Raw genomic sequence first — 27,004 nt, forward strand, 5'->3', positions numbered from 1 at the left:
CTGTGTTGCTTCCTGTAACACTTGAAACAGTGCAGAGGTGCACTGGACTCCGCACAGAGAGAGCAAGGGGCAGCTACTAGCTCACCAGGGATTTATCTGAAATTCTAATAAGAGTAGTAGCAAGAACAATACCGTTACTGCAGGCCTTAGAAAATATTCTGTCCACCACCCATTCTCCCACCTATGCAGTGGGGACAGGGAGAGCTTAATGGACTGCCTGACAGGACCACTGCACTGGATGTCAGGTCTGAGCGGTATTCTACCCTCTCAGTGAAGAGCTGGGAAACGGAGGCGGGGTCTCTCTGTTCTAGTACAGGCGTTCGTTTCTTGCATGGATACCTGAGACCCTCAGCTCCATGACACTGTTTAATTCTCTGGGTTATGGTAGGGATTTTCGTCTGTCCTTCTTGCCTGTAGCTATCTCTGCATTTATTTAGCATGTGTGAATTTGTGTGCATGTCTATTCTGGTGCATGTGCACACATGTGGAGGGCAGGTCGACGGAAGTCAGCTAACTACCTTTCTTTGAAATGGTGTTTCTCAGAGACCCCAGGTACTGGTGAGACTGCATACCCCTCATCTCCACTTCCCTGTGCTAGGATTACAAAGCAGCTCCAACATGATTGGTTTTTAAACATGGATACCTAGGATCAACTTGAGTCTTCATGTTTGTGTGGACTAAGTGATCTCCAGCTCAATTTTCTTTTTTCCTTAGACAGGGTTTCTTTGTGTAATAGCCCTGGCTATCCTGGAACTGGCTTTATAGACCAGGCTGGCCTCAGACTCAGGAGATCTGCCTGCCTGAATGCCTCTGCCTCCCAAGTGCTGGGATTAAAGGCATGTACCACCACGCCTGGCTCGATTTTCAAAATTTTAAGATATCTCGGGTCCATGCTGTAACTGCTGACTGTGTAATGACCCCCATCTCTGAAGGCACAGAGGTAACAGCACCAGGTCCTAGGTACCCAGTGTAGGTCACAAAAGCACCAAAGGCATTTTAAGATGGCTTCTTTTGATACTTCGCTGCTCAGGGCTTTTGACACTTTGCTGCTCAGGGCTCAGAAGTATGCGTACGTGGAATCTGGGGGGCATTTAGAAACTACTCCTTAGAGTATCTTTTCAGAGACAATGGAAGAGTGGGAACGACTCATTTCTCCCTCTGAGTCCTTTCCTTTTCAGGAGGTTGTCAGCACGCATGGTGTAAGACATTCTAAGAGGCCAGAGGTCTCATGTTGGGGAGGAAGAAACGATGCAATTCTAACAAAGATGCAATTCTAACAAATCGTCAGATCCGGGACAGGGTGGGAGGTAACACACTTTTTTTCACAGAGTTGTTGCACACAGTGTGATTATCTTCGGAAGCAGGTATGGGAAACCAGACATTCAGCTATAGAAGGAGGCTGGGGTCTTTGCCTGATAGTTTTTAATGTTTTCGAATCTGGACAGCAGTCAAGTGCCCTTTCCAGAATAGGCCAATGAAGACAAGTCCAGTTTGGTGTTTAAAGCTTCAGTCAGCTCCCTGGCCAGCAGCTCATGCAGAGACACGCCGTCATGGGAGTACACCCAGTTCTTCCCGGTCCAGTCATAGCGCTTGGGGCCACTGCAGGACAAAATAAATTCATTGTAAGTCAGTGAGGACCCTCTTTGGGAGAGCCTCTGTGTTTGGACTAAATCAATCGGTGTGTATGTGTGTGTGTGTGTGTGTGTGTGTGTGTGTGTGTGTGTGTGTGTGTGTGTATGTATGTATGTATGTATGACCTATTTATGTCTTGGTTTTCAAGACAGGCTTTCCCTGTGAGGTGAGAGCTTTACCAGTGTCCCCATAGCTTCCTTATTTGCTGCTGCATCTGCTCCAGTCTTCCGGCGTGAGGAGAAAGTATTTGGGGTGTGGCTTTAAACTACCTCCTAATGTTAAGAGGAGTGACTTGCCGGGAGTTTCTGACATCACTGTGATGTGTCCACAAAAGGGAATGGGGGACCTGTCTAATCTTTCTCTGTGTCCCATCTTGAGATGGGCCATTAGTCCTACACATTCTCCCATCAGGGTGGGCCACTGTACAAGAGGCTAAACTAGAGTCCCTCGCGTGCCCTCAGTCTTGGACCCTGAACCTTGAAAACCACGAATAGAGAAACCTTTCCCCTTTATCAGTGACTCGTCTCAGGTATTCAGCTGGGTGAAGCTGATGGGAAGCTAGTACACAGGATCATGGACAAATCGGTAGCTAGCTTTTGTCAGGAGTTGTTATTGCAGATGTATAAGACCCTTGTCTCAAATTCTAGCTCTGCATGGCCCAGAGAACCACAGATACAGTAACAGACAACGGTGGTAACAGAGAACCCTGAGAGTTCACCATCTGGGACACTCAAGTCGACTGAGAACACTCGACAGACTAGAAGACAGACTAGAAGAATGGGGGTGCAGCTTAGTGGTAGAGTGCTTGAGCGGGCCCTGTGTGGGCAATGCATTGTTAGATCTCCAGCACCACAAGAACCAGGAGACTAGGTGAGGTGGGAAGGCAGTCTCCTGTGGGTAGAAAGAAGAGATGGGAAGTATCTTTTATAGGTATAAATGGATGAAGGCTTTTAATATTGCCGATCAAATGCTGGACAATACAGAGAAACTGTTTATTTTCCTTTTCTCTGTATTGTCCTCGGTTCTGAGTCAGGGCCTGCCTGTGGTGTACCCTGCGGTTCCTTCAACTGTAGGCACTGTCGTGAGGCAGGCATGAGGATGGGGGCCCCGAAGCTGCTGTTAAAATCACTGTCCCATTGTGACAGGGTCTGAGCCTAACTTTGCCAGTAGAACTACCGAGACCTTTGAAATAGGCCAGGAGTTAAAGTTTAACCTACTTTGAGGACAAAGTACAAGTTTTCTCAGACAGTACAATATAAAAAATTCCTCCCCCTCTCTCCCCCCTTCCCTTCCATTTTGGGAGTTGAATTCAGGGCTTATAGATTACTAGATAAGCATTCTACCAGAACTACATCCCGAGTCTTCAAAGTAACTGCTGCTGCTGCTGCTGCTGCGTCGTCTTCTTCTTCTTCTTCTTCTTCTTCTTCTTCTTCTTCTTCTTCTTCTTCTTCTTCTTCTTCTTCTTCTTCTTCTTCTTCTTCTTCTGCTTCTTCTTCTGCTTCTGCTTCTGCTTCTGCTTCTGCTTCTGCTTCTTCTCCTTCTCCTTCTCCTTCTCCTTCTCCTTCTTCTTCAAGATTTATTTATTTATTTATTCATTATATACGAGTACATTGTCACTCTCTTCAGACACACCAGAAGAGGGCATCGGATCCCATTACAGATGGTAGTGAGCCACTAAGTAGTTGCTGGGAATTGAACTCAGGATCTCTAGAGCAATCAGTGCTTTTTTTTTTTTTTTTTTGGTTCTTTTTTTCGGAGCTGAGGACCGAACCCAGGGCCTTGCGCTTCCTAGGTAAGTGCTCTACCACTGAGCTAAGTCCCCAGCCCCGCAATCAGTGCTTTTAAACATTGAGCCATCGGGGTTGGGGATTTAGCTCAGTGGTAGAGCACTTACCTAGGAAGTGCAAGGCCCTGGGTTCGGTCCCCAGTTCCGAAAAAAAGAACCAAAAAAAAAAAAAAAAAAAAAAACCAAAAACATTGAGCCATCTCTCTAGCCCCTTAAAGTAGCTTTTAAATTAATTAACTAATTAATTATTATTATTTTTTTAATTGCAGCCATATGCCACTGTACCTAACGAAAGTGTCTTGTGCAGAGCCCTGGCTGGCCTGGAACTCATTATACAAACCAGGTTGGCTTTTGCAATAGGGTCTTACACGATAGCCCAGGCTAGCTTTTGAACTGGCTTTGTTGTCAGGCAGGCCTTGAATTACTGCCTCTACTTCCTGACTGCTGAGACTATAGATATGTAACACTGTGCCTGGCAAAAGTATCTTTTTCAAAGGCAAGCCAGTGATTTTTCTTTTCTGGACGCTGATATAATAGAAGGAAACAGTCTGGGCCAGGTTCTACAAAGTTCTTTCTGCTTCAGGTCTTGCCAACACCCTGATGCTTGGGGATAGCCACCAAGTTATCAACAGGGAGAAGTTGAACTACAAGCAAGCTTCCTGCCAAGGCAGATAGATAGCTGTAAAGCCATGGCAAAGCCAGTGACTGACACCGTCTCAAACGGTCCCCAACACTGCATTCCAGATGTGTTTTTACCCCTTACAGATTTTGACTTCCAAACATACCTGGAGGGAGAAGATAACCAGATTTGCTTGTTTGGGGTCTGCTTGTTGATCACATAGGTCCCTAGATCTCCGCCCAGCTTAATGGTGAGCACGCCATCCTAGGTCAGATATAAGGAAGTGTGAAAAAATTAGATAAGTTAGTATTATGATTATATATGTATATAATTATATAATATATATAAATATATATAAAAATATGGACCCACTTTGACCTTGAGTAATGTTTTTACTATACAAACTCCTATTTTTGAATACACATACACACACACACACACACACACACGCCCATATATATGTTCATCTCTCAATGCCTTTCATGTATCTAAGGATATAACAGACACCAATAAGAAATGGAGGCTGGGGGGTTGGAGAGATGGCTCAGTGATTTCCAGAGGTCCTGAGTTCAAATCCCAGCAACTACATGGTGGCTCACAACCATCTGTAATGAGATCTGATGCCCTCTTCTGGTGAGTCTGAAGACAGCTACAGTGCACTTATATATAATAAATAAGTAAATCTTTCTTTAAAAAAAAAAGAAAGAAATGGGGGCTGGGGATGCACTGGCACTGCGAGTCCAGGATCTGGGAAGCCCCATGTTCAATTCTTAGCACCAAAACCAAACAAAATTTAGTATTCAAAACCAGGAGCTTATATAGTAAAAATGTTACTCTCAGGGTCAGAGTGGGCCAGAGATGTGCTTTACTTTTAACTGATGTGTGTGTTCTGTCCAAGTGTATGTGCACGAATGCCCTTAGAGGCCAGAAGCCACACAGGACAGCCCCAAGGCTGGAGCCACAGGGGTCTGTAAGTCACCTGATGTGATGTGGTTCCTGGGATCCAACCTCTGGCTCTCAGGATAAAGCAGCAAGAGCTTAGCCACTGAGTCATCTCTGCACCCACCACGAGTGGAGCAACACTTGAAGCTCATAGCGCTTTCTCTCTGCCTGTGTGGTCGCCAAGTCAAGTCAAGTCTTGCCTGAGATCTCAGCAATGGTAAACAGGACCGCTAGCTTGGTGGCCTCCACTGCCGAAGGAAACACATACAAATACAGCCCAAACTCTAACGGCGTCTGCCCAAGCCACAGACCTGACCAGTCCATCATGAAAACCCAGAAGGAAAGTGGTTGTGGTGGCCAAACCTGTAAGGTCAGGGTTTGGGAAGCTTAGGTGGGAGATGGTGAGTTTGAGGCCAGCAGGCTGCACAACAGAACTCAAAACAGAAAAAGAGAAGAAAGCATTCAATGCCTTGTTTGTCTCAGAAGAACGGAGGCGAGGCGCGGCCCCAGCCTACCTGGGTTATTTCCAGACCCTTCCCAGGCACCCAGCAAGTGCTCAAGACTCCATAGGCTTTATTCCCCTCTAAAAGGCCTCACACTCTCAAAAGGCTGGCCGGTCCATTTTTGCCCAATAAAAGAACATTTAAATTTGAAAGCACTCAACAAAGGAGCCCTTCACTCTGAAGGCTTTTGTCCCCTTAGAAGGCAGGATATGAAACAAAGGCCAGGCACTAAGCACACCCGGACAGGGCCTGTACTGCTTCTGGTAAGCAGGTGGGAGCCTCTGTTGCCCAGATGCACCCGGCCTTTCTCTGCACTCTGCAGAGAGCTCATCCAACCAGGAGTCTTGGAACGATTCTACAGCACACTGTCACAAACGCACACAGCCACTTATATAAACGCTAGAGGCTGGGACTGATGATAATGTAACTGACGGAGACGGGAGGGGACGGTAATGATCTCTCTGTCTCTGTCTGTCTCTGTCTGTCTCTCTCTCTCTGAGATAGGGTTTTACTAGGTAGTTCAGGAGGACAACAAACTTGCAATATTTGTGCCTCTGTTTGCCACGTGCCAGGCATATGTCACTATGCCCAACTCCCTTCTGCCTGCCTACCCGTCTGTCTATTTTTCTTTTTCTTCTTCTTTTAAATAGTAACTTTTCTTTTCTGATTCAAATAAAACAACAAGCAAAGAAATCGGGCCAATGCTGAGCGCTTGCCCATGACACACAAGGAAGGCTCTGGGTTTCCTCCCCACGTGCATCAGGCTTTGTAATCCGGGGCTCAGGTGGTAGAAGATCAGAAACTCAAGGCCATCCTGGGCTACCTCCTAGCTGAGGCTAGCCTGGGCAACATGAAACTCTATCAAAAAACAAAGCAAAGCAAAGCAAAACAAAACAACAACAAAAAAAAAAACAAGATACACAAACTAAACCTACACAAGTTCCTGAGGGAGATGTGGGCACAGAGGCAGAACAAACACAGCAAGGCCCTCAGTAGACACACTCACCCTTCTTTATTTAGACCAGGAGTTCACAACCCTTCTAATATGGAGACCCTTTAATACCCGTGTTGTGGTGACCTACAATCATAAAACTTTTTGTTACTACTTCATAACTATAAATTTTCTAACGTTATGAATCATAATGTATTTTTGGAGATAGAAGTTTGGAAAGGGGTCACAACCCACAGGTTGAGAACCTCTGACTTAGGGCCCAGTGTGTGCCAGGATCTGGGTCTAGGTGACGTAACTGTTTTCAACTAAAAGCACAGTGTGGAGGCAGGAATCACTGTCTCGAGGTTCACAGTGCAAAAACCAAACTGGAACATTAGCAAAGAGCAGAGTCGCTGACAGGCAGGGCCGCTTGGGCTCAAAACCAGTTTTTCTTGTTGTAGGGAACCACTTCCTCCTCCTGAACCTTCCTTCTCAGCTGCTAGCTTATATATTCTCTCTCTTTTATCTGTGAGAAAGAACCCTTAAATCTGCCTTTGACTGAGCTACACAGTAGCGTGGTATTGAGAACGTTCATATTGTTACTCTAGAGCCATTCAGAAATATCTCCACATTGTAAAACTGAAACCCTGTATCCACATTCAATGCTAATTCCTCCCAAACACTGTATACATTAGACACGAATCCCCCAAGCCCAGCAGTCCCCGAACACATGGCTCTTTACCCAACTCTACAGCTCTACGCTTCTAGCTGAACTCAGTCACCTCTGACTTACTCGGGCAGTAACTGTCCCCTGTGTGTTTCACCCTACATGGTGAGGCCTGAAGATGGCCTCCAAGCACATGAATACCAAGGAGTAACTCTCCAGATGTGACTTCCAGGTCCGCTCTCCTTCCTAACCAGCCTGGGCCTGCACAGGCTGCATCAACTAGCCTGGCTCTCAACATCTGGCTGGCTTCCTCAAGGGCTCCACACCTGTACCTGTCAGCTAGTGACCTTATAAGGGACAGCTCTCCTAACTGCTGCACCCTCAATTTACTTTATGATCCCCAGTCATGGAGAGAGCCACGAGTGCATATTAATTAGACAGATGTGTGCTCCTACACCAAGTACAACCAAGCAGAAGCCACCATGGGAGACCAAGCTCACAGTGCTTAGGCACTTCCAGCATCTTTCCCGCAGTCCCCTCTTGCTCCAGGACCTCGCAGGTGTCTCTGGGAAGGTGGCCTGGAGCTCTCCACATGGCAGAGGCCTTGCAGCCTCTCTCCTGCTTTGAATTACTTCAACAGCAACTTGTATGTGAAGAAGCCTGCTCTCCCCTGACCCCCATTCCCACCATTTTGAGTTCCTAAGAATATGCAATCCCAATCTCAGATACTCAGTCAGCATCTACACGCAGGAATGATATTATATTTGTGCACGAATGAGTCAATGGACAGTGACCAAGCGCACCCTATGGTACGATCTGCCAAAGTGGAGGGCAAGGCTGCCAAGGTGGAGGTCAGGAAGCTCGTACCTCCTATCAGCCAGACTACAGTAATTGGACTCCTCCCCCAGGACTTTCAACTATTCCAGATGACAGAGGCAGGGGGAATAAGCCAGCTGCTACACTGGCTGGCTTACCAGGGGCATTATGGCATTGAGGACTGTCTGCAACAGGGAGGTTTTCAGCTCTCCGCTGCCATTCTTTAGCCAATGTGAGTCCATTTTGGGAGTGTGGATATATTTAAGTACAGGGGAGGGGACTATGTTATTCAGACTTTCCTTGCTGTGACAAGTATTTGAGAAAACATAAGGAAAGATTTACACTGGCTCACGGTGTCCAAGTCTTCGGTCCACGGGTGGCTGGCTACGTTGTTTCGGGGCTGTGGCACCACAGTGGCAGAAGGGTACAGTGGGAAACTATCCCTCATGGCAGGCAGGAAGCAAAGAGGGGGAAGAGGCCATGGGTAAGGAACATCTTTCTCTCTCTCTCTCTCTCTCTCTCGCTCTCTCTCTCTCTCTCTTTTTCTTTTTCTGGAGCTGAGGACCAAACCCAGGGCCTTGCTTGTGCTTGCTAGGCAAGCGCTCTACCACTGAGCTAAATCCCCAACCCGGGAACATCTTTCAAGACACACCGCCAATGACCTACTTCTTCCATACTCTCCACTATCCCCTCAGTGGTCCACAGAGTCGAGACTCCAGCACCATATCAATGCTTCAGTTAGGTTAGGGACCTCATGACCCAATCACCTCTCAGTGACACCACTGGCTGGGAACTTGGCCTTCAACACATGACTCTTAGAGGGCATCCAAATCAAACCATAATAGAGAGAAACGAAACTCTAAGCACTTGTTAAGGAACAGTGACCAATCAGAGGAGACCCTCACACCAACCAATCAGAGCAGAAACAATCCCAGTTGGCCAGGTTTAGGGTTAGTAAAGATTGGCCCTGACCCTGCAGAACAAAAAATGCAAAGACTGTTGTCACCTGGTCGCCTGTAGAAGTAAAAATAGGCACATGGGAGACGTCATGTTAGACCAGGTACCCTCACATACATGTGGCTTCTGATTTAGGAATAAAAATAATGAATCTGAAAGTATGTTTTACCACTGCCCCCATCACTTTGACAGCCATCTGTCCTACATAATCCTGTGATTTACTCCAAAATGCACACTTCATGACATTTCCTGGTATTAATGAATTGCTCTCAAGAGGATTAACCTCTGCTGGGATTGGGGGTGTGGTGGAGGGGGTGGGTAAGAAAAGAAGGAGGAGATATTTTTCTCCCCATTTTAAAAGCCTAAGCAGATCCTTGCATAGCCTGCCACCTGGTGGCCAGCAAGTAAACTTCCCTAGAAGTCTTAGCCATACATAGGGAAGATCTGCACGACCAGTTCCTCGTCCAGGGCACATTACACACTAATTCAGTCAGAAATTCTGTGGGCTGGGCTCGGGGATGTGCATTAGAATTCCCGGTGCGCCAGCCTTGGTGATGCATGCTTTTAGTTCCACTGGATCTTTCAGGGCCAGTTTTGTGTACACAGAACGTTCCAGGATAGCAAGAGCTACATAGACACTCTGCGTCCATAAAAGAAAAAACAAAAACAAAACAAACAAAAAGCAAAAAAGAAATCAGGGGGAGAGAGCTGAACTCTCAGAAGTGCAGACAATCCTGAGAGCTCAGGGGAAACCACCACTTCTCCTCACATTCCTGGCCCAAGAGGAATCCACCTAGTGCCCTCTGGACACAGGAACCTGGGGACAGTCAGGGGCAGGACCCTTCCTGTTTCTGCCTGAACCTGGAGCTGACCCAGTCCCACAACTCTCTGAACCCAAATCCCATGGGGGAGAGAGCTGGACTCTCAGAAATGCGGACATTCCTGAGAGCTCAGGGGAGACCACCACTGCTCACATTCCAGACCCAAGAGGAACCTGCTTAGAGCTCTCTGGACATAGAAATCTAGGAATAGTCAGGGAGAGGATCCTTCCAGTCTCTACCTACGCCCAGAGCTGAAAGCCAGTCACCAGGAGCACTGACACATCTGAGAGCAGAGGTAAGACCAACTCTTCTGCCCTGAGTGACCAGCCTGGAGCCCTCAGGACACACAAACCCAGGAGCAGCCTGGGACAGGGCCCTTCCTGTTTCTGCCAGTGCCTGGAGCCGACCTGGTCCCACAGTTCTCTGTACCTAGATCTCTCTGGGAGAAAACAGGTCCTGAGGAGTGCTGACACACAGGCTTATAGGAGGGTCAAGCCATTGTCAGAGAGAGCAAGACCAGCTAACACCAGAGACAACCTGATGGAAAGAGGCAAGCCCAGGAATGTAAGCAACAGAAACCAAGACTACTTGGCATCATCAGAGCCAAGTTCTCCTACCAAAGCAAATACTGGATATCCAAAAAATACTGGATACCGGAAAAGCAAGATTAGGATTTAAAAATCACATCTCGGGGTTGGGGATTTAGCTCATTGGTAGAGTGCTTGCCTAGCAAACGCAAGGCCCTGGGTTCAGTCCCCAGCTCTGAAAAAAGAAAAAGAAAAAAAAATCACATCTCATCAAATACATAGGTGAATGCCATCATTAATCCACTGAACTGAGAACAGGACCCCCGTTGAAGGAATCTTAGAAAGGACTGAAAGAGCTTGAAGGGGCTTGAGACCCCATATGAACAATAATGCCAACCAACCAGAGCTTCCAGGGACTAAGCCACTACCTAAAGACTATACATGGACTGACCCTGGACTCTGACCTCATAGGTAGCAATGAATAGCCTAGTAAGAGCACCAGTGGAAGGGGAAACCCTTGGTACTGCCAAGACTGAACCCCCAGTGAAGGTGATCGTTGGGGGGAGGGCGGTAATGGGGGGAGGATGGGGAGGGGAACACCCATAGAGAAGGGGAGGGAGAGGGGATAGGGGGATGTTGGCCTAGAGACCAGGAAAGGGAATAACAATTGAAGTGTAAATAAGAAATACTCAAGTTAATAAAGATAAAAAAAATCACATCTCATGATGATGATAGAGGACTTTAAGAAGGACATAAATAACTCCCTTAAAGAAATACAGGCCAACACAGGTAAACAAGTAGAAGCCCTTAAAGAGGAAACATAAAAATCCCTTAAAAATCACAGGAAAACAACCAAACAAGTAAAGGAATTGAATAAAATCATCCAGGATCTAAAAATGGAAATAGAAAGAATAAGGAAATCACAAAGGGAGACAACCCTGGAGATAGAAAACTAGGAAAGAGATCAGGAGTCATAGACACAAGCATCACCAACAGAATACAAGAGATAGAAGAGAGAATCTCAGGGGCAGAAGATACAATAGAAAAAACTGACACAATTGTCAAAGAAAATGTAAAACGCAAAAAGCTCCTAACCCAAAACTTCCAGGACACAATGAGAAGATCAAACCTAAGGATAATAAGGTATAGAAGAGAGTGAAGACTCCCAACTTAAAGGGCCAGTAAATATCTTCAACAAAATCATAGAAGAAAACTTCCCTAACATAAAGAAAGAGATGCCCATAAACATACAAGAAGCCTACAGAACTCCAATAGATTGGACCAGAAAAGAAATTCCTCCCGTCATATAATAGTCAAAACACCAAATGCACAAAACAAGGAAAGAATATTAAAAGCAGTAAGGGGAAAAGGTCAAGTAACATATAAAGGCTGACCTATCAGAATTACACCAGACTTCTCACCAGAGACTATGAAAGCCAGAAGATGTCATACAGATGTCATATAGACCCTAAGAGAACACAAATGCCAGCCCAGGCTACTATATCGAACAAAACTCTTAATTAACATAGATGGAGAAACGAAGATACTCCATGACTAAACCAAGTTTACACGATATCTTTTCCCAAATCCAGCCTTACAAAGGATAATAGATGGAAAACTCCAACACAAGGAGGGAAACTATATCATAGAAAAAGCAAGAAAGTAATCTTCTTCCAACAAACCCAAAAGAAGAGAGACACATAAACATAATTCCACCTCTAACAACAAAAATAACAGGAAACAACAATCACTAGTCCTTAATATCTCTTAACATCAATGGACTCAAGTCCCCAGTAAAAAGACATAGACTAACAGACTAGACACGTAAAGAGGACCCAGCATTTTGCTGCATACAGGAAACACACCTCAGTGAGGAAGAAAGACACTACCTCAGAGAAAAAGGCTGGAAAACAATTTTCCAAGCAAATGGTCTGAAGAAACAAGCTGAAATAGCCATTCTAATATCGAATAAAATCGATTTTCATCCAAAAGTTGTCAAAAAAAGAAAAGGAAGGACACTTCATAATCGTCAAAGAAAAAATCCACCAGATGAACTCTCAATCCTAAATATCTATGCTCCAAATGCAAGTGCACCTACATTCATAAAAGAAACCTTACTAAAGCTCAAAGCACTCATTGCACCTCACACAATAATAGTGGGAGATTTCAACACCCCACTCTCATCAATGGGCAGATCATGGAAACAGAAATTGAACAGAGACACAGAGAAACTAAGAGAAGTTATGAACCAAATGGACTTAACAGATATTTATAGAACATTTCATCCTAAAACAAAAGAATATAACTTCTTCTCAGCACCTCATGATACCTTCTCCAAAATTGACCATATAATTGGTCACAAAACAGGCCTCAACAGATACAAAATTGAAAGAATCCCATGCATCCTATGAGATCATGATGGACTAAAGCTGGTCTTCAATAACAACAAAAAACACAGAAAGCCCACATATACATGGAAGTTGAACAATGCTCTACTCAATGATAACTTGGTCAAGGAAGAAATAAAGAAACTAAAGACTTTTTTGAATTTAATGAAAATGAAGGTACAACATTTCCCAAACTTATGGGACACAATGAAAGCAGTGCTAAGAGGAAAACTCATAGCTCTGAGTGCCTCCAAAAAGAAACAGGAAAGAGCATATATCAGCAGCTTGACAGCACACGTAAAAGCTCTAGAACAAAAAGAAGCAAATATACACAAGAGGAGTAGAAGGCAGGAAATAATTAAACTCAGGGCTGAAATCGACCAAGTAGAAACAAAAACAACTATACCAAGAATCAACAAAACCAGGAGCTGGTTCTTTGAGAAAATCAACAAGATAGATAAACCCTTAGCCAGACTAACCAGAGGTCACACAGAGTGTATCCAAATTAACAAAATCAGAAATGAAAAAGAAGACATAACAACAGAATCTGAGGAAATTAAAAAAATCATCAAATCCTACTACAAAAGCCTATATTCAACAAAACTGGAACATCTGGAGGAAATGGACAATTTTCTAGACAGATACCAGGTACCAAAGTTAAATCAGGAACAGATAATTCATTTAAACAACCCCATAACTCCTAACGAAATAGAAGCAGTCATTAAAGGTCTCCCAACCAAAAAAAGCCGAAGACTAGATGGGTTCAGTGCAGAATTCTATCAGACCTTCACAGAAGACCTCATACCAATACTGTCCAAACTATTCCACAAAATAGAAACAGACGAGCACTACCAAATTCCTTTTATGAAGTCACAATTACGCTTATACCTAAACCACACAAAGACCCAACAAAGAAAGAGAACTTCGGACCAATTTCCCTTATGAATATCGATGCAAAAATACTCAATAAAATTCTTGCAAACAGAATCCAAGAACATCAAAATGATCATCATGATCAAGTAGGCTTCATCCCAGGATGCAGGGATGATTCAACATACAGAAATCCATCAACTTAATCCACTATGTAAACAAACTCAAAGACAAAAAAGCACATGATCATCTCATTAGATGCTAAGAAAGCATTTGACAAAATTCAACACCCCTTCATGATAAAAGTCCTGGAAAGAATAGTAATTCAAGGCCCATATCTAAACATAGTAAAAGCCATATACAGCAAACCAGTAGCTAACATTAAACTAAATGGAGAGAAACTTGAATCAGGGACTAGACAAGGCTGCCCACCCTCTCCCTACTTATTAAATACAGTACTTGAAGTCCTAGCCAGAGCAATCAGACAACAAAAGGAAGTCAAAGGGATACAAATTGGAAAGGAAGAAGTCAAAATATCACTATTTGCAGATGATATGATAGTATACTTAAGTGACCCCAAAAGTTCCACCAGAGAACTACTAAGCCTGATAAACAAATTTAGCAAAGTGGCTGGATATAAAATTAACTCAAACAAATCAGTAGCTTTCCTCTACTCAAAGGATAAACAGGCTGAGAAAGAAATTAGGGAAATGACACCCTTCACGATAGTCCCAAATAATATAAAATACCTCGGTGTGACTCTAACTAAGCAAGTGAAAGATCTGTATGACAAGAACTTCAAGTCTCTGAAGAAAGAAATTGAAGATCTGATGGAGAGATCTCCCATTCTCATGGATTGGCAGGATTAATATAGTAAAAATGACCATTTTGCCAAAAGCAATCTACAGATTCAATGCAATTCCCATCAAAATTCCAACTCAATTCGTCATAGCCTTAGAAAGAACATTTGGTGAGTGCTTGCTTAGCAAGTGCAAGGCCCTGGGTTCGGTCCCCAACTTCCAAAAAAAAAAAAAAAGAAAGAAAGAACATTTGGAAGAACAAAAAACCAGGATAGCAAAAACTATCCTCAACAATAAAACAACTTCTGGGGGAATCACCATCCCTGACTTCAAGCAGTATTACAGAACAATATTGATAAAAACTGTATGGTACTGGTACAGAGACAGGCAGATAGATCAGTGGAATAGAATTGATGACCCAGAAATGAACCCACACACCTATGATCACTTGATCTTTGACAAAGGAGCTAAAACCATCCCATGGAAAAAAATATAGCATTTTCCACAAATGGTGCTGGTTCAACTGGAGGTCACTATGTAGAAGAATGCAAGTCATTCCATTCTTTTTTTTTTTTTTTTTGGTTCTTTTTTTCAGAGCTGGGGACTGAACCGAGGGCCTTGCGCTTCCTAGGCAAGCGCTCTACCACTGAGCTAAATCCCGAACCCCAAGTCATTCCATTCTTATCACCCTGTACAAAGCTCAAGTCCAAGTGGGTCAAGGACCTCCACATAAAACCAGATACACTCAAACTAAGAAGAAAAAGTGGGGAAGTGCCTTGAACACATGAGCATTGGGGAAAATTTCCTGAACAGAACACCAATGGCTTATGCTCTAAGATCAAGAATCGACAAACGGGACCTAAAATTGCAAAGCTTCTTTAAGGTAAAGGACACTGTCATGAGGACAAAATGGCAACCAACAAATTGGGAAAAGATTTTTACCAATCCTACATTGGATAGAGGGCTAATATCCAATATATACAAAGAACTCAAGAAGTTAGACTCCAGAGAGCCTATTAAAAACTTGGGTACAGAGAAACAAAGGATTCTCAGCTGAGGATTATCAAATGGCTGAGAAGCACCTAAAGAAATGTTTAATGTCCTTAATCATCAGTGAAATGCAAATCGAAACAACCCTGAGACTCTACCTCACACCAGTCAGAATGGCCAAGATGAAAAACTCAAGTGACTAAGTATGCTGGTGAGGATGCGGAGAAAGAGGAACACTCCTCCATTGTTGGTGGGATTGCAGACTGGTACAACCATTCTGGAAATCAGTCTGGAGGTTCCTCAGAAAATTGGACATTGAACTACCTGAGGACCCAACTATACCTCTCTTGGGTATATACCCAAAAGATTCTCCAACGTGTAACAAGGACACATGCTCTACTATGTTCATAGCAGCCTCATTTATAATAGCTAGAAGCTGGAAAGAACCCAGATGCCCTTCAACAGAGGAATGGATACAGAAAATGTGGTACATCTACACAATGGAATATTACTCAGCTATCAAAAACAATGACTTCATGAAATTCATAGGCAAATGGATGGAACTAGAAAATATCATCCTGAGTGAGGTAACCCAATCACAAAAGAACATAGTATACACTCAATGATAAATACATATTAGCTCAAAAGCTCGAATTCCTCAAGATACAACCCACAGACCACATGAAGCTCAAGAAGAAAGATGACCAAAGTACGCATATTTCAGTCCTTCTTAAAAATATTCATAGGAGAAGATATGGAGACAAAGTTTGGAACAGAGACTGAAGGAATGGCCATTCAGAGCCTGCCCCACCTGAGGATCCAGCCCAAGTATGTAGAGCCACCAAACCCACACAATATTGCTGATGCCAAGAAGTGCATGCTGACAGGAGCCTGATATAGCTGTCTCCTGAGAAGCTCTGCCAGAGCATGACAAATACAGAAGCAAATGCTAGAAGCCAAGCATTAAACTGAGAATGGAATGAAATTCCCCATTGGAGGAATTAGAGAAAGGTTTGAAGGAGCTAAAGGGGCTTGCAACCCCATAAGAACAATACCAACCAACCAGAGCTCCCAGAGACTAAACCACCATCCAAAGTGTACACATGGACTGACTCAGGGCTCCAACTGCATATGTAGCAGAGGATGGCCCTGTTGGGCACCAATGGGAGAAGCCCTTGGTCCTGCCAAGGCTGGACCCCTCAGTGTAGAGGAATGTCAGGGTGGGGAGGCGGGAAGGGGTGGGTGGGTGGGGGAGCACCCTCATAGAATAAGGGGGAGGGGATAGGATAGAGGGTTCATGGACAGGAAACTGGGAAAGAGGATAACATTTTAAATGCAAATAAAAAATATCCAATAAAAAAAAGAAAAAGAAATGAGAATGGACTGCTTCTTACAGGAGAAGACAGCAATAATGAGGGTTCACATTTGGAGGCTGAGCTACTCCTGAGGAATTTTCCCACAGACACTGCCATAGGCTGCATCCTGGAATTGACCTCTGTAATTATCAGGTAGAGTTCGGGACTCTATTTCTTATTCTTCTGTACTGCAGACTCAACCCAGGGCTTCAGCCATGCTAGTTCAGGGCTCTTCCTTTAATGGAGCTACCCAATGTGAGTGAACAAACACAGACACTGTCCCCTGAGAATCTGTCTTTAAGCAGGAGAGGCTCAGTGAGGCAGAGTGACTGGCCCAAGGTCCCTTGGCAGAGCAGGGCTGTCACATGATCCTACCATATAACCCAACCACAGTCTATGTTAGGAGATGGGTACTGCTCTTGGGGGCTGTTCTTTTTTAAATTTCTTTTTTTTTTCTTTTTTTTTCAGAGCTGGGGACCGAACCCAGGGCCTTGTGCTTGTTAGGCAAGCGCTCTACCACTGAGCTAAATCCCCAACCCCGGCTGTTCTTTTTTAATCCATTTATTATTATCCTGAATGTATATGTCTGGAGAGAGAGAGAGAGAGAGTGTGTGTGTGTGTGTGTGTGTGTGTGTGTGTGTGTATGTGTGTGTGTCCGTGTCCATGGCATGGTGTGAAATCCTTTTCTCCTTCCACCTGCATGTGGGGTAAGGATTGAAGGTGAGGTCATCAGGTTTAGAGACAGCAGCTTTACCCACTGAGCCCTCCACCAGTCCCCCCTTTCTTTGAGACAGGATATCACTATGTAGCCTGATTGGTCTGGACCTCACTGTATAGACCAAACCTTCAGTGATCCTCCTGCATCTACTCTAGAGTATAGGGTTACAGCTGTGAGCCACCATCCCTGCCTGGAGGTCACTCTTTGTTTTAGTTATAAGTCGCAATTAATTGTGTGTATGTGAGGATTCCCCCACCCCCAAGACATGGTTTCTCTGGCTGCCCCGGAACTGGCTCTGTAGACCAGGCTAGCCTTGAACTCACAGAGATCTACCTGCCTCTGCTTCCCGAGTGCTAGGATCAAAGGTGTCTGCCACTATCAGCTTTTGTTTTTTTTGTTTTTTTTTTGTTTTTTGTTTTTTTCTTTTTTCTATTTTTCGGAGCTGGGGACCGAACCCAGGGCCTTGCGTTTGCTAGGCAAGCGCTCTACCACTGAGCTAAATCCCCAGCCCGTGTTTTTTTTTTTTTTAAGAGAAGTTCAGAGTAGCCTGGGGTCCCTTCAACCTTGCCATGTTGATGGAGATGACCTTGAATTTCTAATCCTCCTGCCTCTGCCTCCGGAGTACTAGGATTACAGGGATGTGCTACTATGTTTAACTGTACACAGTGCTACAGATTGAACTCAAGGTTTTGTTTATGCCAGGCAAGCACTCTACCAACTGAACTACATTTCCAGCCTAAGTTACAGTTTTCAAGGAGGAAACAGAAAATAACAAAGCCAAGAGGTACCCCAAAAGAGACATCATAGTCCTTCAGGGTGTAGGGCTTGTCTGCAAGGTCTTCAAAGAATTCTGCCAGGGCGTCCAGTGTCTCTTCCGCAAGTCTTTCATAAGCTGTCTCGTCTAGAGAGCTGCAGGGGGAAAGAGACCCACCAGAGCGCGTCACCAACTGCACAGTCATAATACATACACACAAACCGAAAAAAAAAATGGCTTCCAGTAGAAGTAACCAGCTAGCAACATAGAGGGTGGGTGAGGCCCAAGCAGTGGGGTTCACGACAGCTCTGCTCTGTCAGTCACCCTGGTTCTCCAAGGTGTTGGTACCAAGATGATGAATCCACCTCTGACTTTCCTTTGTCCTTTGGCTAGGTAGTTCTGAGAGGCTTCAAGTGCACAGCCTCGTGACTGTTGACGTCACACCCGTGAGAGACACTGTGCCTAGCTTTCCTCATTCACTCACCTTTCATTTATATTTAGTTCTTAAATGACGATCGATTTTATTGGTTTTTAAACAATTTATTTTTATTTTACGTGCATGGTGTTTTGCCCGCATGTATGTCTGTGTGAGGGTGTCAGAGCCCCTGGACCTGAAGTTACAGTCGTGAGCTGCCACCTGGGGCTGGGAATTGAACCAGGGTCTTCTAGCAGGGCGGCCAGTGCTCCTAACCACTAAGCCATCTCTCCCGCCCTTCATTTATATTTTTAAATTGATGGAAAATATCTAATATGTATGAAACAAAAATTTTAATTGCATAAAGGAGCCTCTTTTCCAAATGACTACCATTGCCAGAGGCAACTGCATCTGCCAAGACTTTTCGATGTTCTTCTAGAGTCTTTTTAAAAAGTAAAAATATAAGAATGAAGGACCTTGTTTGTTTTCCTTTGACACAAGGTCTTCCTGGGTAGCTCCGATTGGCTTTGGATTTACGATCCTCCTGCCTCAGTTTTCCGAGCAGCCGTGATTACAGACATGTACTCCTGTGCCTAGCTCATTATATTTCATTCCACACAGCCACCCTTGCCGGACACTGAGGCTGTTTCCATTGCTTTTGTTACGAAATTTTTGTTGGTCAAGACACGAAGTGTTTGTATTACATATATCTGAAAATGGACTAATCTGGAATACAAATCAATAGAAAAGAATATCCAACAGAAAAATGGATAAAATACTTATACAGATTACATCAGGGATAGCCGCATGGCTGGCAAGCACATGAAAAGATGGCTAACTTCGTTAATATTTTAACAATAAGATTTAAAAATGGGATAGGTCATGAAAGGCATGGGAGGAGGGGCAAGCTGGGCTTTCTGATGCTACCGAGGGGCCAGGCAGCATCAATCGCTTTGGAAAGCCACGTGCAACAACAGCCGCCGAAGCTGAGTATGCTTACAGGCCGCGGCCTGCCCCGTGGCCCTTCAGGCCCACCCTCAGGAGCATGCGCAACAGAAAGAAACTCTCAGGGTCCTATAGGCACGCATTATTTTAGCATGGTTGGATTGACGCTATCTCATAGCACCAAAGCAGAAAATGCCCAGGTATAAAAGTAACAGGGCAGAAGAACTGCTCTAAGCTCCAGCTACAGACCACCACCTAATAAGGTAGAATCGTCTAAGACTCTGGGAGCGATGTGAACGGATGTCACGAATACAGCAGTAGTGGGACGAGCTGCATACGAGCATATTGATACTCAGTCACACAGAGTGTGTACGAAGTAGACAATCACGGGAGCCAATTCAAGCAGCTATAAATCGGAATGGCAGCACACTAAAGGGTTAATATTAGCCTTGGAGGGAGCAGGGTGCTTGCCCAAGTCACTGATGGTCTCTCTCTCTCTCTCTTTTTTTTTTCTAATTTGAAGATTTATTTTATAGCATGTGTATGGGTGTTTGTTCACATGTATATACGTGCACGTGTCTGCCTGGTTCCTGCAGAGGCCAGGAGAGGGAGTCGGATCCTATGGAATTAGATTATGGATGATGCGAGCTGCCATCCATAGGTTCTAGCAACAGAACTAGAACCTAGAGTCCTCTGCAGGAGCTGCACGTACTTGTAACCACCCAGCCATCTTCTAGTCCTTGGTGTCTATTTCTTGGTCTGGAACTGATTTCATGGTGTGCTCTCTCTCTCTTAAAATTGGGACAAGTATGCAGCTGAAACCCTATAGGACATTTCTCTATAGGTACTGTTTGTCGATTTTCATTTTTAATTAAAATCTCTTTTCGTTTTGAGACAGGCCATTGTTCCGTAGTGCAGGCAAACTTCCTGCCCTGCTTGCTGACCGTTGGGATTGCAGGATGGCACCATCAAAATCCAGCCTGTTTTTCTTTTTTTTTTTCTTTTTTTTTTTTTGGTTCTTTTTTTCGGAGCTGGGGACCGAACCCAGGGCCTTGCGCTTCCTAGGTAAGCGCTCTACCACTGAGCTAAATCCCCAGCCCCAGCCTGTTTTTCTACTCGCACAATCCCCAGGACTGAGGCAGGAGGATTGAGTTCAACATCAGCCTGGGCAATACAGAGAGACGAAGTCTAAAACAAAGAGACAAACATGACTCCCCAAATCCTTGCACATTGCTATGAAGCCATAGAGGTGAGTTAATTAGCAGGTTCTGGGAGCAGGGAGTGGGAGGAACTGACTACTGACTACTGAAGGGCACAGAGTTTCTTTCGGAAGTGGTGAACATTTCCTGGCATTAAATAGTGGTGACAGCTGTCGATGCCGAAGAGTATTATCACCTCTGATGATTCCTATGGCATCAGAACTGTGATGATAAAACCATTGCTTACACTGGTCTCAGAGCTAGATATGAATGTACCAAGTATAAGGGCCTGGGTTCCACCCCCAACAACAGGATGAAGGATTATACTGCAGGAACAGTCTTCCTTCTGTGGGCTTTTGTGCCCCAGTGATGGTAAACATAGTTACAAGATGTTCACTCCACTACCAAGAGGTTACCAGGGACTTATAGCAAGGCACCAGTGGCTGCCAATAGCATCTATCCATCCTTTACCCAGCTCATCCTCTTGCAAGGGCACAATAGGGACAGGCTGCAGGCTTGACCAGAATGGTAGGGGCTGCTCTCTAAATACAGTGGTTGATCTGATAGGCTGCGATTCACATTTTGAGGTTGAAATGGAGGGTGGGTTGGGGTGTCTTGAGGACCTCTTTAGGACAGTTGGAATAGACTTTTTTTTTTTCGGAGCTGGGGATTGAACCCAGGGCCTTGCGCTTGCTAGGCAAGCGCTCTACCACTGAGCTAAATCCCCAACCCCGGAATAGACTTTTAAAAAAAATTACATTTATTTGTTATTTATTAGCATCTGCATGTGCATGTACCACTGCTCTCTCCTTCCACCTTTCCATGAGGTCAAACTCAAGCAGCCAGGCTTGCACAGTAGGCTCGCCCAAAGTAATGATGAGCCAGGAGACAAGGGGCCTATTTATAAGGACACGGAATGGACTGGACGGAACACTTGCTTAAAGTTGTTAGAGTCAAAGGGAGACTCGAAGGCTTGGAACACCAAAGCCTTCTGTTAGGCCAAGAAGGTGTGTATGCGTGTGTGAGCGTGTGCATGTGTGCGAGAGAGAGAGAGAGAGAGAGAGAGAGAGAGAGAGAGACAGAGACAGAGAGACAGAGACAGAGAGACAGAGACAGAGAGACAGAGAGAAAGGGGGAGAGACAGATCCACACACAGATGGAGAGAGATAGACAGACAGGGAGAGAGACTGGCAGACACAAAGGCATTTCTGTAGCTTAGAGTACTGAATGTCACGCAGACATCTTGGACTTCAAAGAGGATACAGCACCCCTGTGTGCCTTTGGTTGGTATCTCTGGGGCTGGGGACAACCCTGCATGTGGAAGAGGGCTCTACAGACAATCAAGTAGTAAAGGTGTAAACGGAGGCAAGGCTGACCCTACAGGGACTCCATTGCCCTTTCCTGAAGACACTTGCTAGCTTTCGTTGCCAGCTTCCTTATGCAACTGAGCTTGGCCCACGGGAACCAGAGTGAGGGGCCAGTGCCAGTGTTAGCCCTTCAAAGCTTCCAACTCTTCCTACCAGATGGAACCTGGGCGGGCTGCTCTAACTTGGACGACAAACCTTGGGCAGCCTGGAGAGAAGCTGCGTTTTTTTATAGCTATATGGTCTTCTTCAACTAGGATTCTGGAGGGAATAACAAAACTCTGGGGGAAAGAACTTAAACAATAGGAATGACCTCAAGGAAGCCTGGGATATTCACACAGTAACACCATTCATCTAAAGTAACATGGCGGATGCTTAGCAATGGGAAAGGTGTCACTCAAGGTTGTTCCCAGGGAGAAATAGTTTCCATATGAGGCGAGAGGAAGAAGAAGACACGCCTGAGGTGGAAGGTGTTTTCATCTCACCTTGGGTTGCCCAACGTCCCCGAGTTCCTCAAATGCACCACGCAGACACTCTGCTTTTTGATGTTCAGAATCTGACCGAGGTAGTGGAGGTTCAAATGCTAAAAGACAAAGTTAAAAACACTAGTTAAGGGGCTGGAGAGATGGCTCAGCGGTTAAGAGCACTGACTGCTCTTCCAGAGGTCCTGAGTTCAATTCCCAGCAACCACACGGTGGCTCACAACTATCTGTAGTGGGATCTGATGCCCTCTTCTGGTGTGTCTGAGGAGAGCAACAGTGTACACTCATTAAAAAAAAAGTAAATAAATAAATCTTTAAAAAACAAAACAAAAAGCTCACTAATTACCACATCTTAGTCTACTCTGATCCAGCGATACATGGTTCATAGATCGGCCCTCCTGTATTCGAGAGTAACCAGTTACAGCATCTGAGGTACAGTTCCAAGGGGCTGATCCCCAGCTCTACCCCTCATGCTTTGTTATGGGTTCTCCCTGTCTTTCTGCTAAGCTTGTGCCATCTAATAGGATGATCATGAGACATAGCCTCTGAATTTATTAAGATAAGGCCAAATTTAGTCCTTGGTTGTGGTGGTTTGAATAGGAATGGCCCCTTCAGGTATCTGCAGGCTTGCTCATCAGGGAGTGAGACTATTAGGAGGTGTGTCCTTATTGGAGTAGGTGGGGCCTTGCTGGAGGAAGTATGTCACCGGGGGCGGGCTTTGACGTCTCAGATGCTCAAGCCAGACCCAGCGTCTCACTCTCAGCTCCTGCTCCAGCACCATGTCTGCCTGTGTGCTACCACACTTCCTGCCACAATGATGATGGATTAAACTTCTGAACTGTAAGCCAGTCCCAGTGAAATGTTTGATCATGGTGCCTATTCACAGCAATAGGACACTGGCTGAGACAGCTGCGGCGGCTGTATCTCAAGTGGCCATGATTAGGTAGCACCAGACAGAACATTTCCCCGGGGTGGTGCTGTTGCAAGCTGTTCAGGAGATTTGGTGGTTCGCCAGAGACAAGGACACCTTGAAGTAGCCCAGAATTTAACTAAAAGAAAAAAAAATGGCAAAGAGGTAGAATTCTGTTGAAGTCCAGAAAAAAGCTGTCTGGCTGCTGGATGGAGCCCGTCAGCAGGGTGTGACCTGTTGATTTCTCTTAGTCTTTAACTGCCAGGCGCTGGGCAACGGCATGTGTGTTGATGAGATTGAGTGGAGAGGCAGGGGAAAGTGGTGTAGCCTTAGCTGAGATGACAGGTGCTCTCCCCTTCCTGGAATGCTCCCCCCAGGCCCCTTCTTTAGCATCTATCACAACCCTCTCTGGGAAGCCTTCATTCACCCCACTGCTACTCGTTGGGCTATCTTTTTAAGCCATGGAGTAACAGATTCTGTTCTTTGCCTCTTATAGGAACCGAGACTTATCTGAAGTGCTAAGGCCTTGGCGACTACAGTTTAACTCTCCCTACAGTTTAACTCTCCCGCCAAAATCGCAAAGTGGGTGTTACCCTTTAATCACCCATGAACAGAGAACCAAGCCCTGCCTCCAGAGAGCTAGGGTCTCCGAAGGTCACAAGGGCTCTCTAGGGCCGCGCAGTCTGAATGTGAAACTGCGGTCCCCTCCTTTTCCAAAAGCTGGAGTCTTGGGCCCTACTGCTACATCGGTGATCCCAGCACTAGTGAAGAGGCAGGAGGATCACAAGATTGAAACCACTTTGGGGTACGTGGCTAATCCTGGGCTAGCCAGGGATACAGGGTGAGACAAACAACAAAAAGCCGTGCTCTGAGAAACTCCACAACCCCATTGCCCCGAAAAAGGCAACTGGTTCGCGGAAGCCCAGGTTCCTTCCATGCTTCTGCCTGCCACCTGCGGTGTGCATACAGTAATAAACACACCCTGCTGTACTCGCTGCACATCCTGTGTTAATTACAGAAATTGTTTTTTCTCATCTTCACCGCCAAGGATCTAACCCCGCGCAAACACCGCGCGTGCTCTGCCCTGCGCGCGCGCGTCCACGCAGTGCGGCCCGGCGCGTGCGCGCTGCGCGTCCCCGGCATAGGGGCGGACGCGGCCTGCGCTCCGGTATGCAGCCCAGCGGCGCGCATACTCACAGAGTGGCGGATGGCGTCGGCGTTGGCTGTGACATGTAGGCCTCGGCGGCCGCAGGTTCCAATCCGTTCCCTCCCGCGTGGGTTCCGGACCCAGGCGGAGGCCCGGGAGGCCGTCCGGGGCAGCAAGCCCGCGGCTGCGCGGCGTCCGAACGTCCACATGCTACTCCCACTCAGCGGCCGCTCCGCCCCGCGCGGGGACGTGGTGGCGACACCTGGTGGCTATGCCCTGCGAGCGCCGCGGCTGGGCTCCTGAGCGCAGGTCCAGCACTGCTGCACTGTGGATACATTTAACCAGAACCCAGAGCCTGCTCTGTGCCAGACTCGGGACGCGTCCTTGGGCAGCACGAGTGTGTAAGCACTGACCTCCGCGAGTTTATTCACTGACAACAATTTTACAGAATGACAGTAGATGATTCTGAGGATACGCGGATGATCAAAATAGCCTTGCTTTAAAAAACCTAACAGCTACAACTGCCGCGTCCCTTAGGAAATGGAAATAACAGGCAGAATGGATCAGAACGGAGGAGGAGCTTCCGTAGCCCCAGGATCAGCCGAAGAGTTATTGGTTGCTATTGGCTACAGGATGAAGGATGGTCAATTTTCTTCAGGGGTGTGGTCTCTGATAGTCTGTCCTTTTGCTCCAATGGATGGTCCTACACTGGAGCATATACCGTTAGCGCTAAGTGGATTCAGGGTTTAAAAAAAAAGTTGCCGGGGCTGGAGAGATGGCTCAGCGGTTAAGAGGACTGACTGCTCTCCCAGAGGTCCTGAGTTCAATTCCCAGCAATCACATGGTGGCTCACAAACATCTGTAGTGAGATATGATGCCCTCTTCTGGTGTGTCTGAAGACAGCTACAGTGTACTCATATAAATAAATCTTAAAAAAAAAAAGTTGCCGAGCGGTGGTGGTGTTTGCCTTTAATCCCGGCACTTGGGAGGCAGAGGCAGGTATACGGAGTTCCAGGGCAGCCTGGGCTACATAGTGAGTTCCAGAACAGCCGGAGCTACATAGTGAGACTTTGTTTTTAAACAGTATATGAAATTGGGAGAAGGGGTGGGGTGGTTCTGTAGTTGGAAGTGACAGGTGAGTTTGATCAGAAAACAATTGTATACATGTACGGGGTTCTGAAACAACAGTAGTAATAAAGAGGTGCCCGGCTGTCTCCTGGATGAGTAATCAGAACTAGTGACTGGGTCTCCTCATAGCTTTTTTCAGCAGCCCCAACAGGTTCCTCACACTACTGGCAGCTCTCCTGGCTTTTGTGTCAGTTTGAAGAGTCTGCGCATTATTTGGGGTTGCCATTATGACGCTGTGGAGAACTCTTTGAGCTTCAAGAGTGAAGAAAATGTCCGAGAAATCTTTCACCTCTAGGGTTTCAAAAAGGGTTGAATGACGGGAACTGTATAGGCGTTAAGAACATCCTCTGTGTACCATCTGACTTAGGATACTCCTGTTTCTGATTTCCCAAAAAAGCACAAAGGAAAGGGCGGTTTGTAGTGACTGCTAATCTCTCTCCCTCTCTCTCTCTCTCTCTCTCTCTCTCTCTCTCTCTCTCTCTCCTCTCCCTCCCACTCCCTTCCTCCTCCCCCTCCCTCTCGGAACTGTAGCTAATTTTCAGATGTGGAATTGGAGGTCCGGACATTTTAAGTGACACACCCCTGATTGAAGAGGAGCTAGAACCCAGGCCTCCTGATTTCTGACCCAAGGGCTCTTACACCCTTAGAAAAGGAGTTTTTCTTAGTTTCAATATTGCAGTTCTTATTGGCTCTCTGGAATCATGTGCCTGCTATGAAACAAATATTCTGCAAAAAAGTGAGGGCAACATTATCGGTCAGTGTCATGGTCTATTTTGTGCTGCTGTAATGTACTGCCTGAGACTGGTAAGTTTATAAAGAACAGAAATAAATCCTCTGGAGAAGAGAAGAATGCTGTTCCTCACACAACAGTAAGGCCTCCTACAAGCCCTGTGAATAGCAAGGGTTGAACCCTGATGACACAGACTCATCCAAGGGCAGCATCTCCCAAAATGTGTGTGTGTATGTGTGTGTGTGTGTGTGTGTGTGTGTGTGTGTGTGTGTGTGTGTGTGGTGTTGAGGGTTTCAATAGGAAATCATGGAGTTGACAAAAACATTCAAACCATAAAAGCCAGTACCAGAGTGGGGCACATTCTGGTGAAGAGGTATGGAAAGTCCAGGGAGAGCTTTTCCAATCCAGAAGGGATGCTATACATATTCCCAAGACAATGACTTCTATGCTAGGGAACTGTAAGCCTTTTCATCTACTGATAATAATTGATAAGAGAGGTTCAAGGGTGTTCCTCCCTAACATCTGCCAAGGACAGATCATTGTTTACTGAGGAGCTTGGAACAGCTCCTTGTGTCCCAGGGAACTGATAGCATCCAGAGTCCAAACTCT

The 27,004-nt window shown here is 45.6% G+C and overlaps 1 protein-coding gene across 1 annotated transcript; it reads right to left on the reverse strand.

Moving 5' to 3' along the window:
- Nucleotides 1–1,301: 1,301 nt before the first annotated feature.
- On the reverse strand, nucleotides 1,302–24,771 carry Fxn (frataxin). Its single transcript, NM_001395132.1, has 5 exons — nucleotides 24,588–24,771; nucleotides 22,484–22,581; nucleotides 18,110–18,230; nucleotides 4,204–4,301; nucleotides 1,302–1,599 (listed from the first exon to the last, which is right to left on the reverse strand). Exons 1-5 carry the CDS (start codon nucleotides 24,744–24,746, stop codon nucleotides 1,449–1,451), a joined length of 627 nt encoding a protein of 208 aa, NP_001382061.1. The 5' UTR covers nucleotides 24,747–24,771; the 3' UTR covers nucleotides 1,302–1,448.
- Between the last annotated feature and the right edge of the window lie 2,233 nt (nucleotides 24,772–27,004).

This window comes from Rattus norvegicus, chromosome 1 (assembly GCF_021556685.1).
Source record: "Rattus norvegicus strain SHRSP/BbbUtx chromosome 1, alternate assembly SHRSP_T2T, whole genome shotgun sequence".
Taxonomy (NCBI): Eukaryota; Metazoa; Chordata; class Mammalia; order Rodentia; family Muridae; genus Rattus; species Rattus norvegicus.

Excerpts from the sequence above, each read along its gene's own strand:
- Fxn (NM_001395132.1), bottom strand. The coding sequence starts at position 24,746 with ATGTGGACGTTCGGACGCCGCGCAGCCGCGGGCTTGCTGCCCCGGACG. Across the intron at positions 4,302-18,109 it reads ACTATGATGTCTCTTTTGGG|GATGGCGTGCTCACCATTAA; the intron begins GTACCTCTTGGC and ends TATCTGACCTAG. Across the intron at positions 1,600-4,203 it reads TGGTTATCTTCTCCCTCCAG|TGGCCCCAAGCGCTATGACT; the intron begins GTATGTTTGGAA and ends TTTGTCCTGCAG.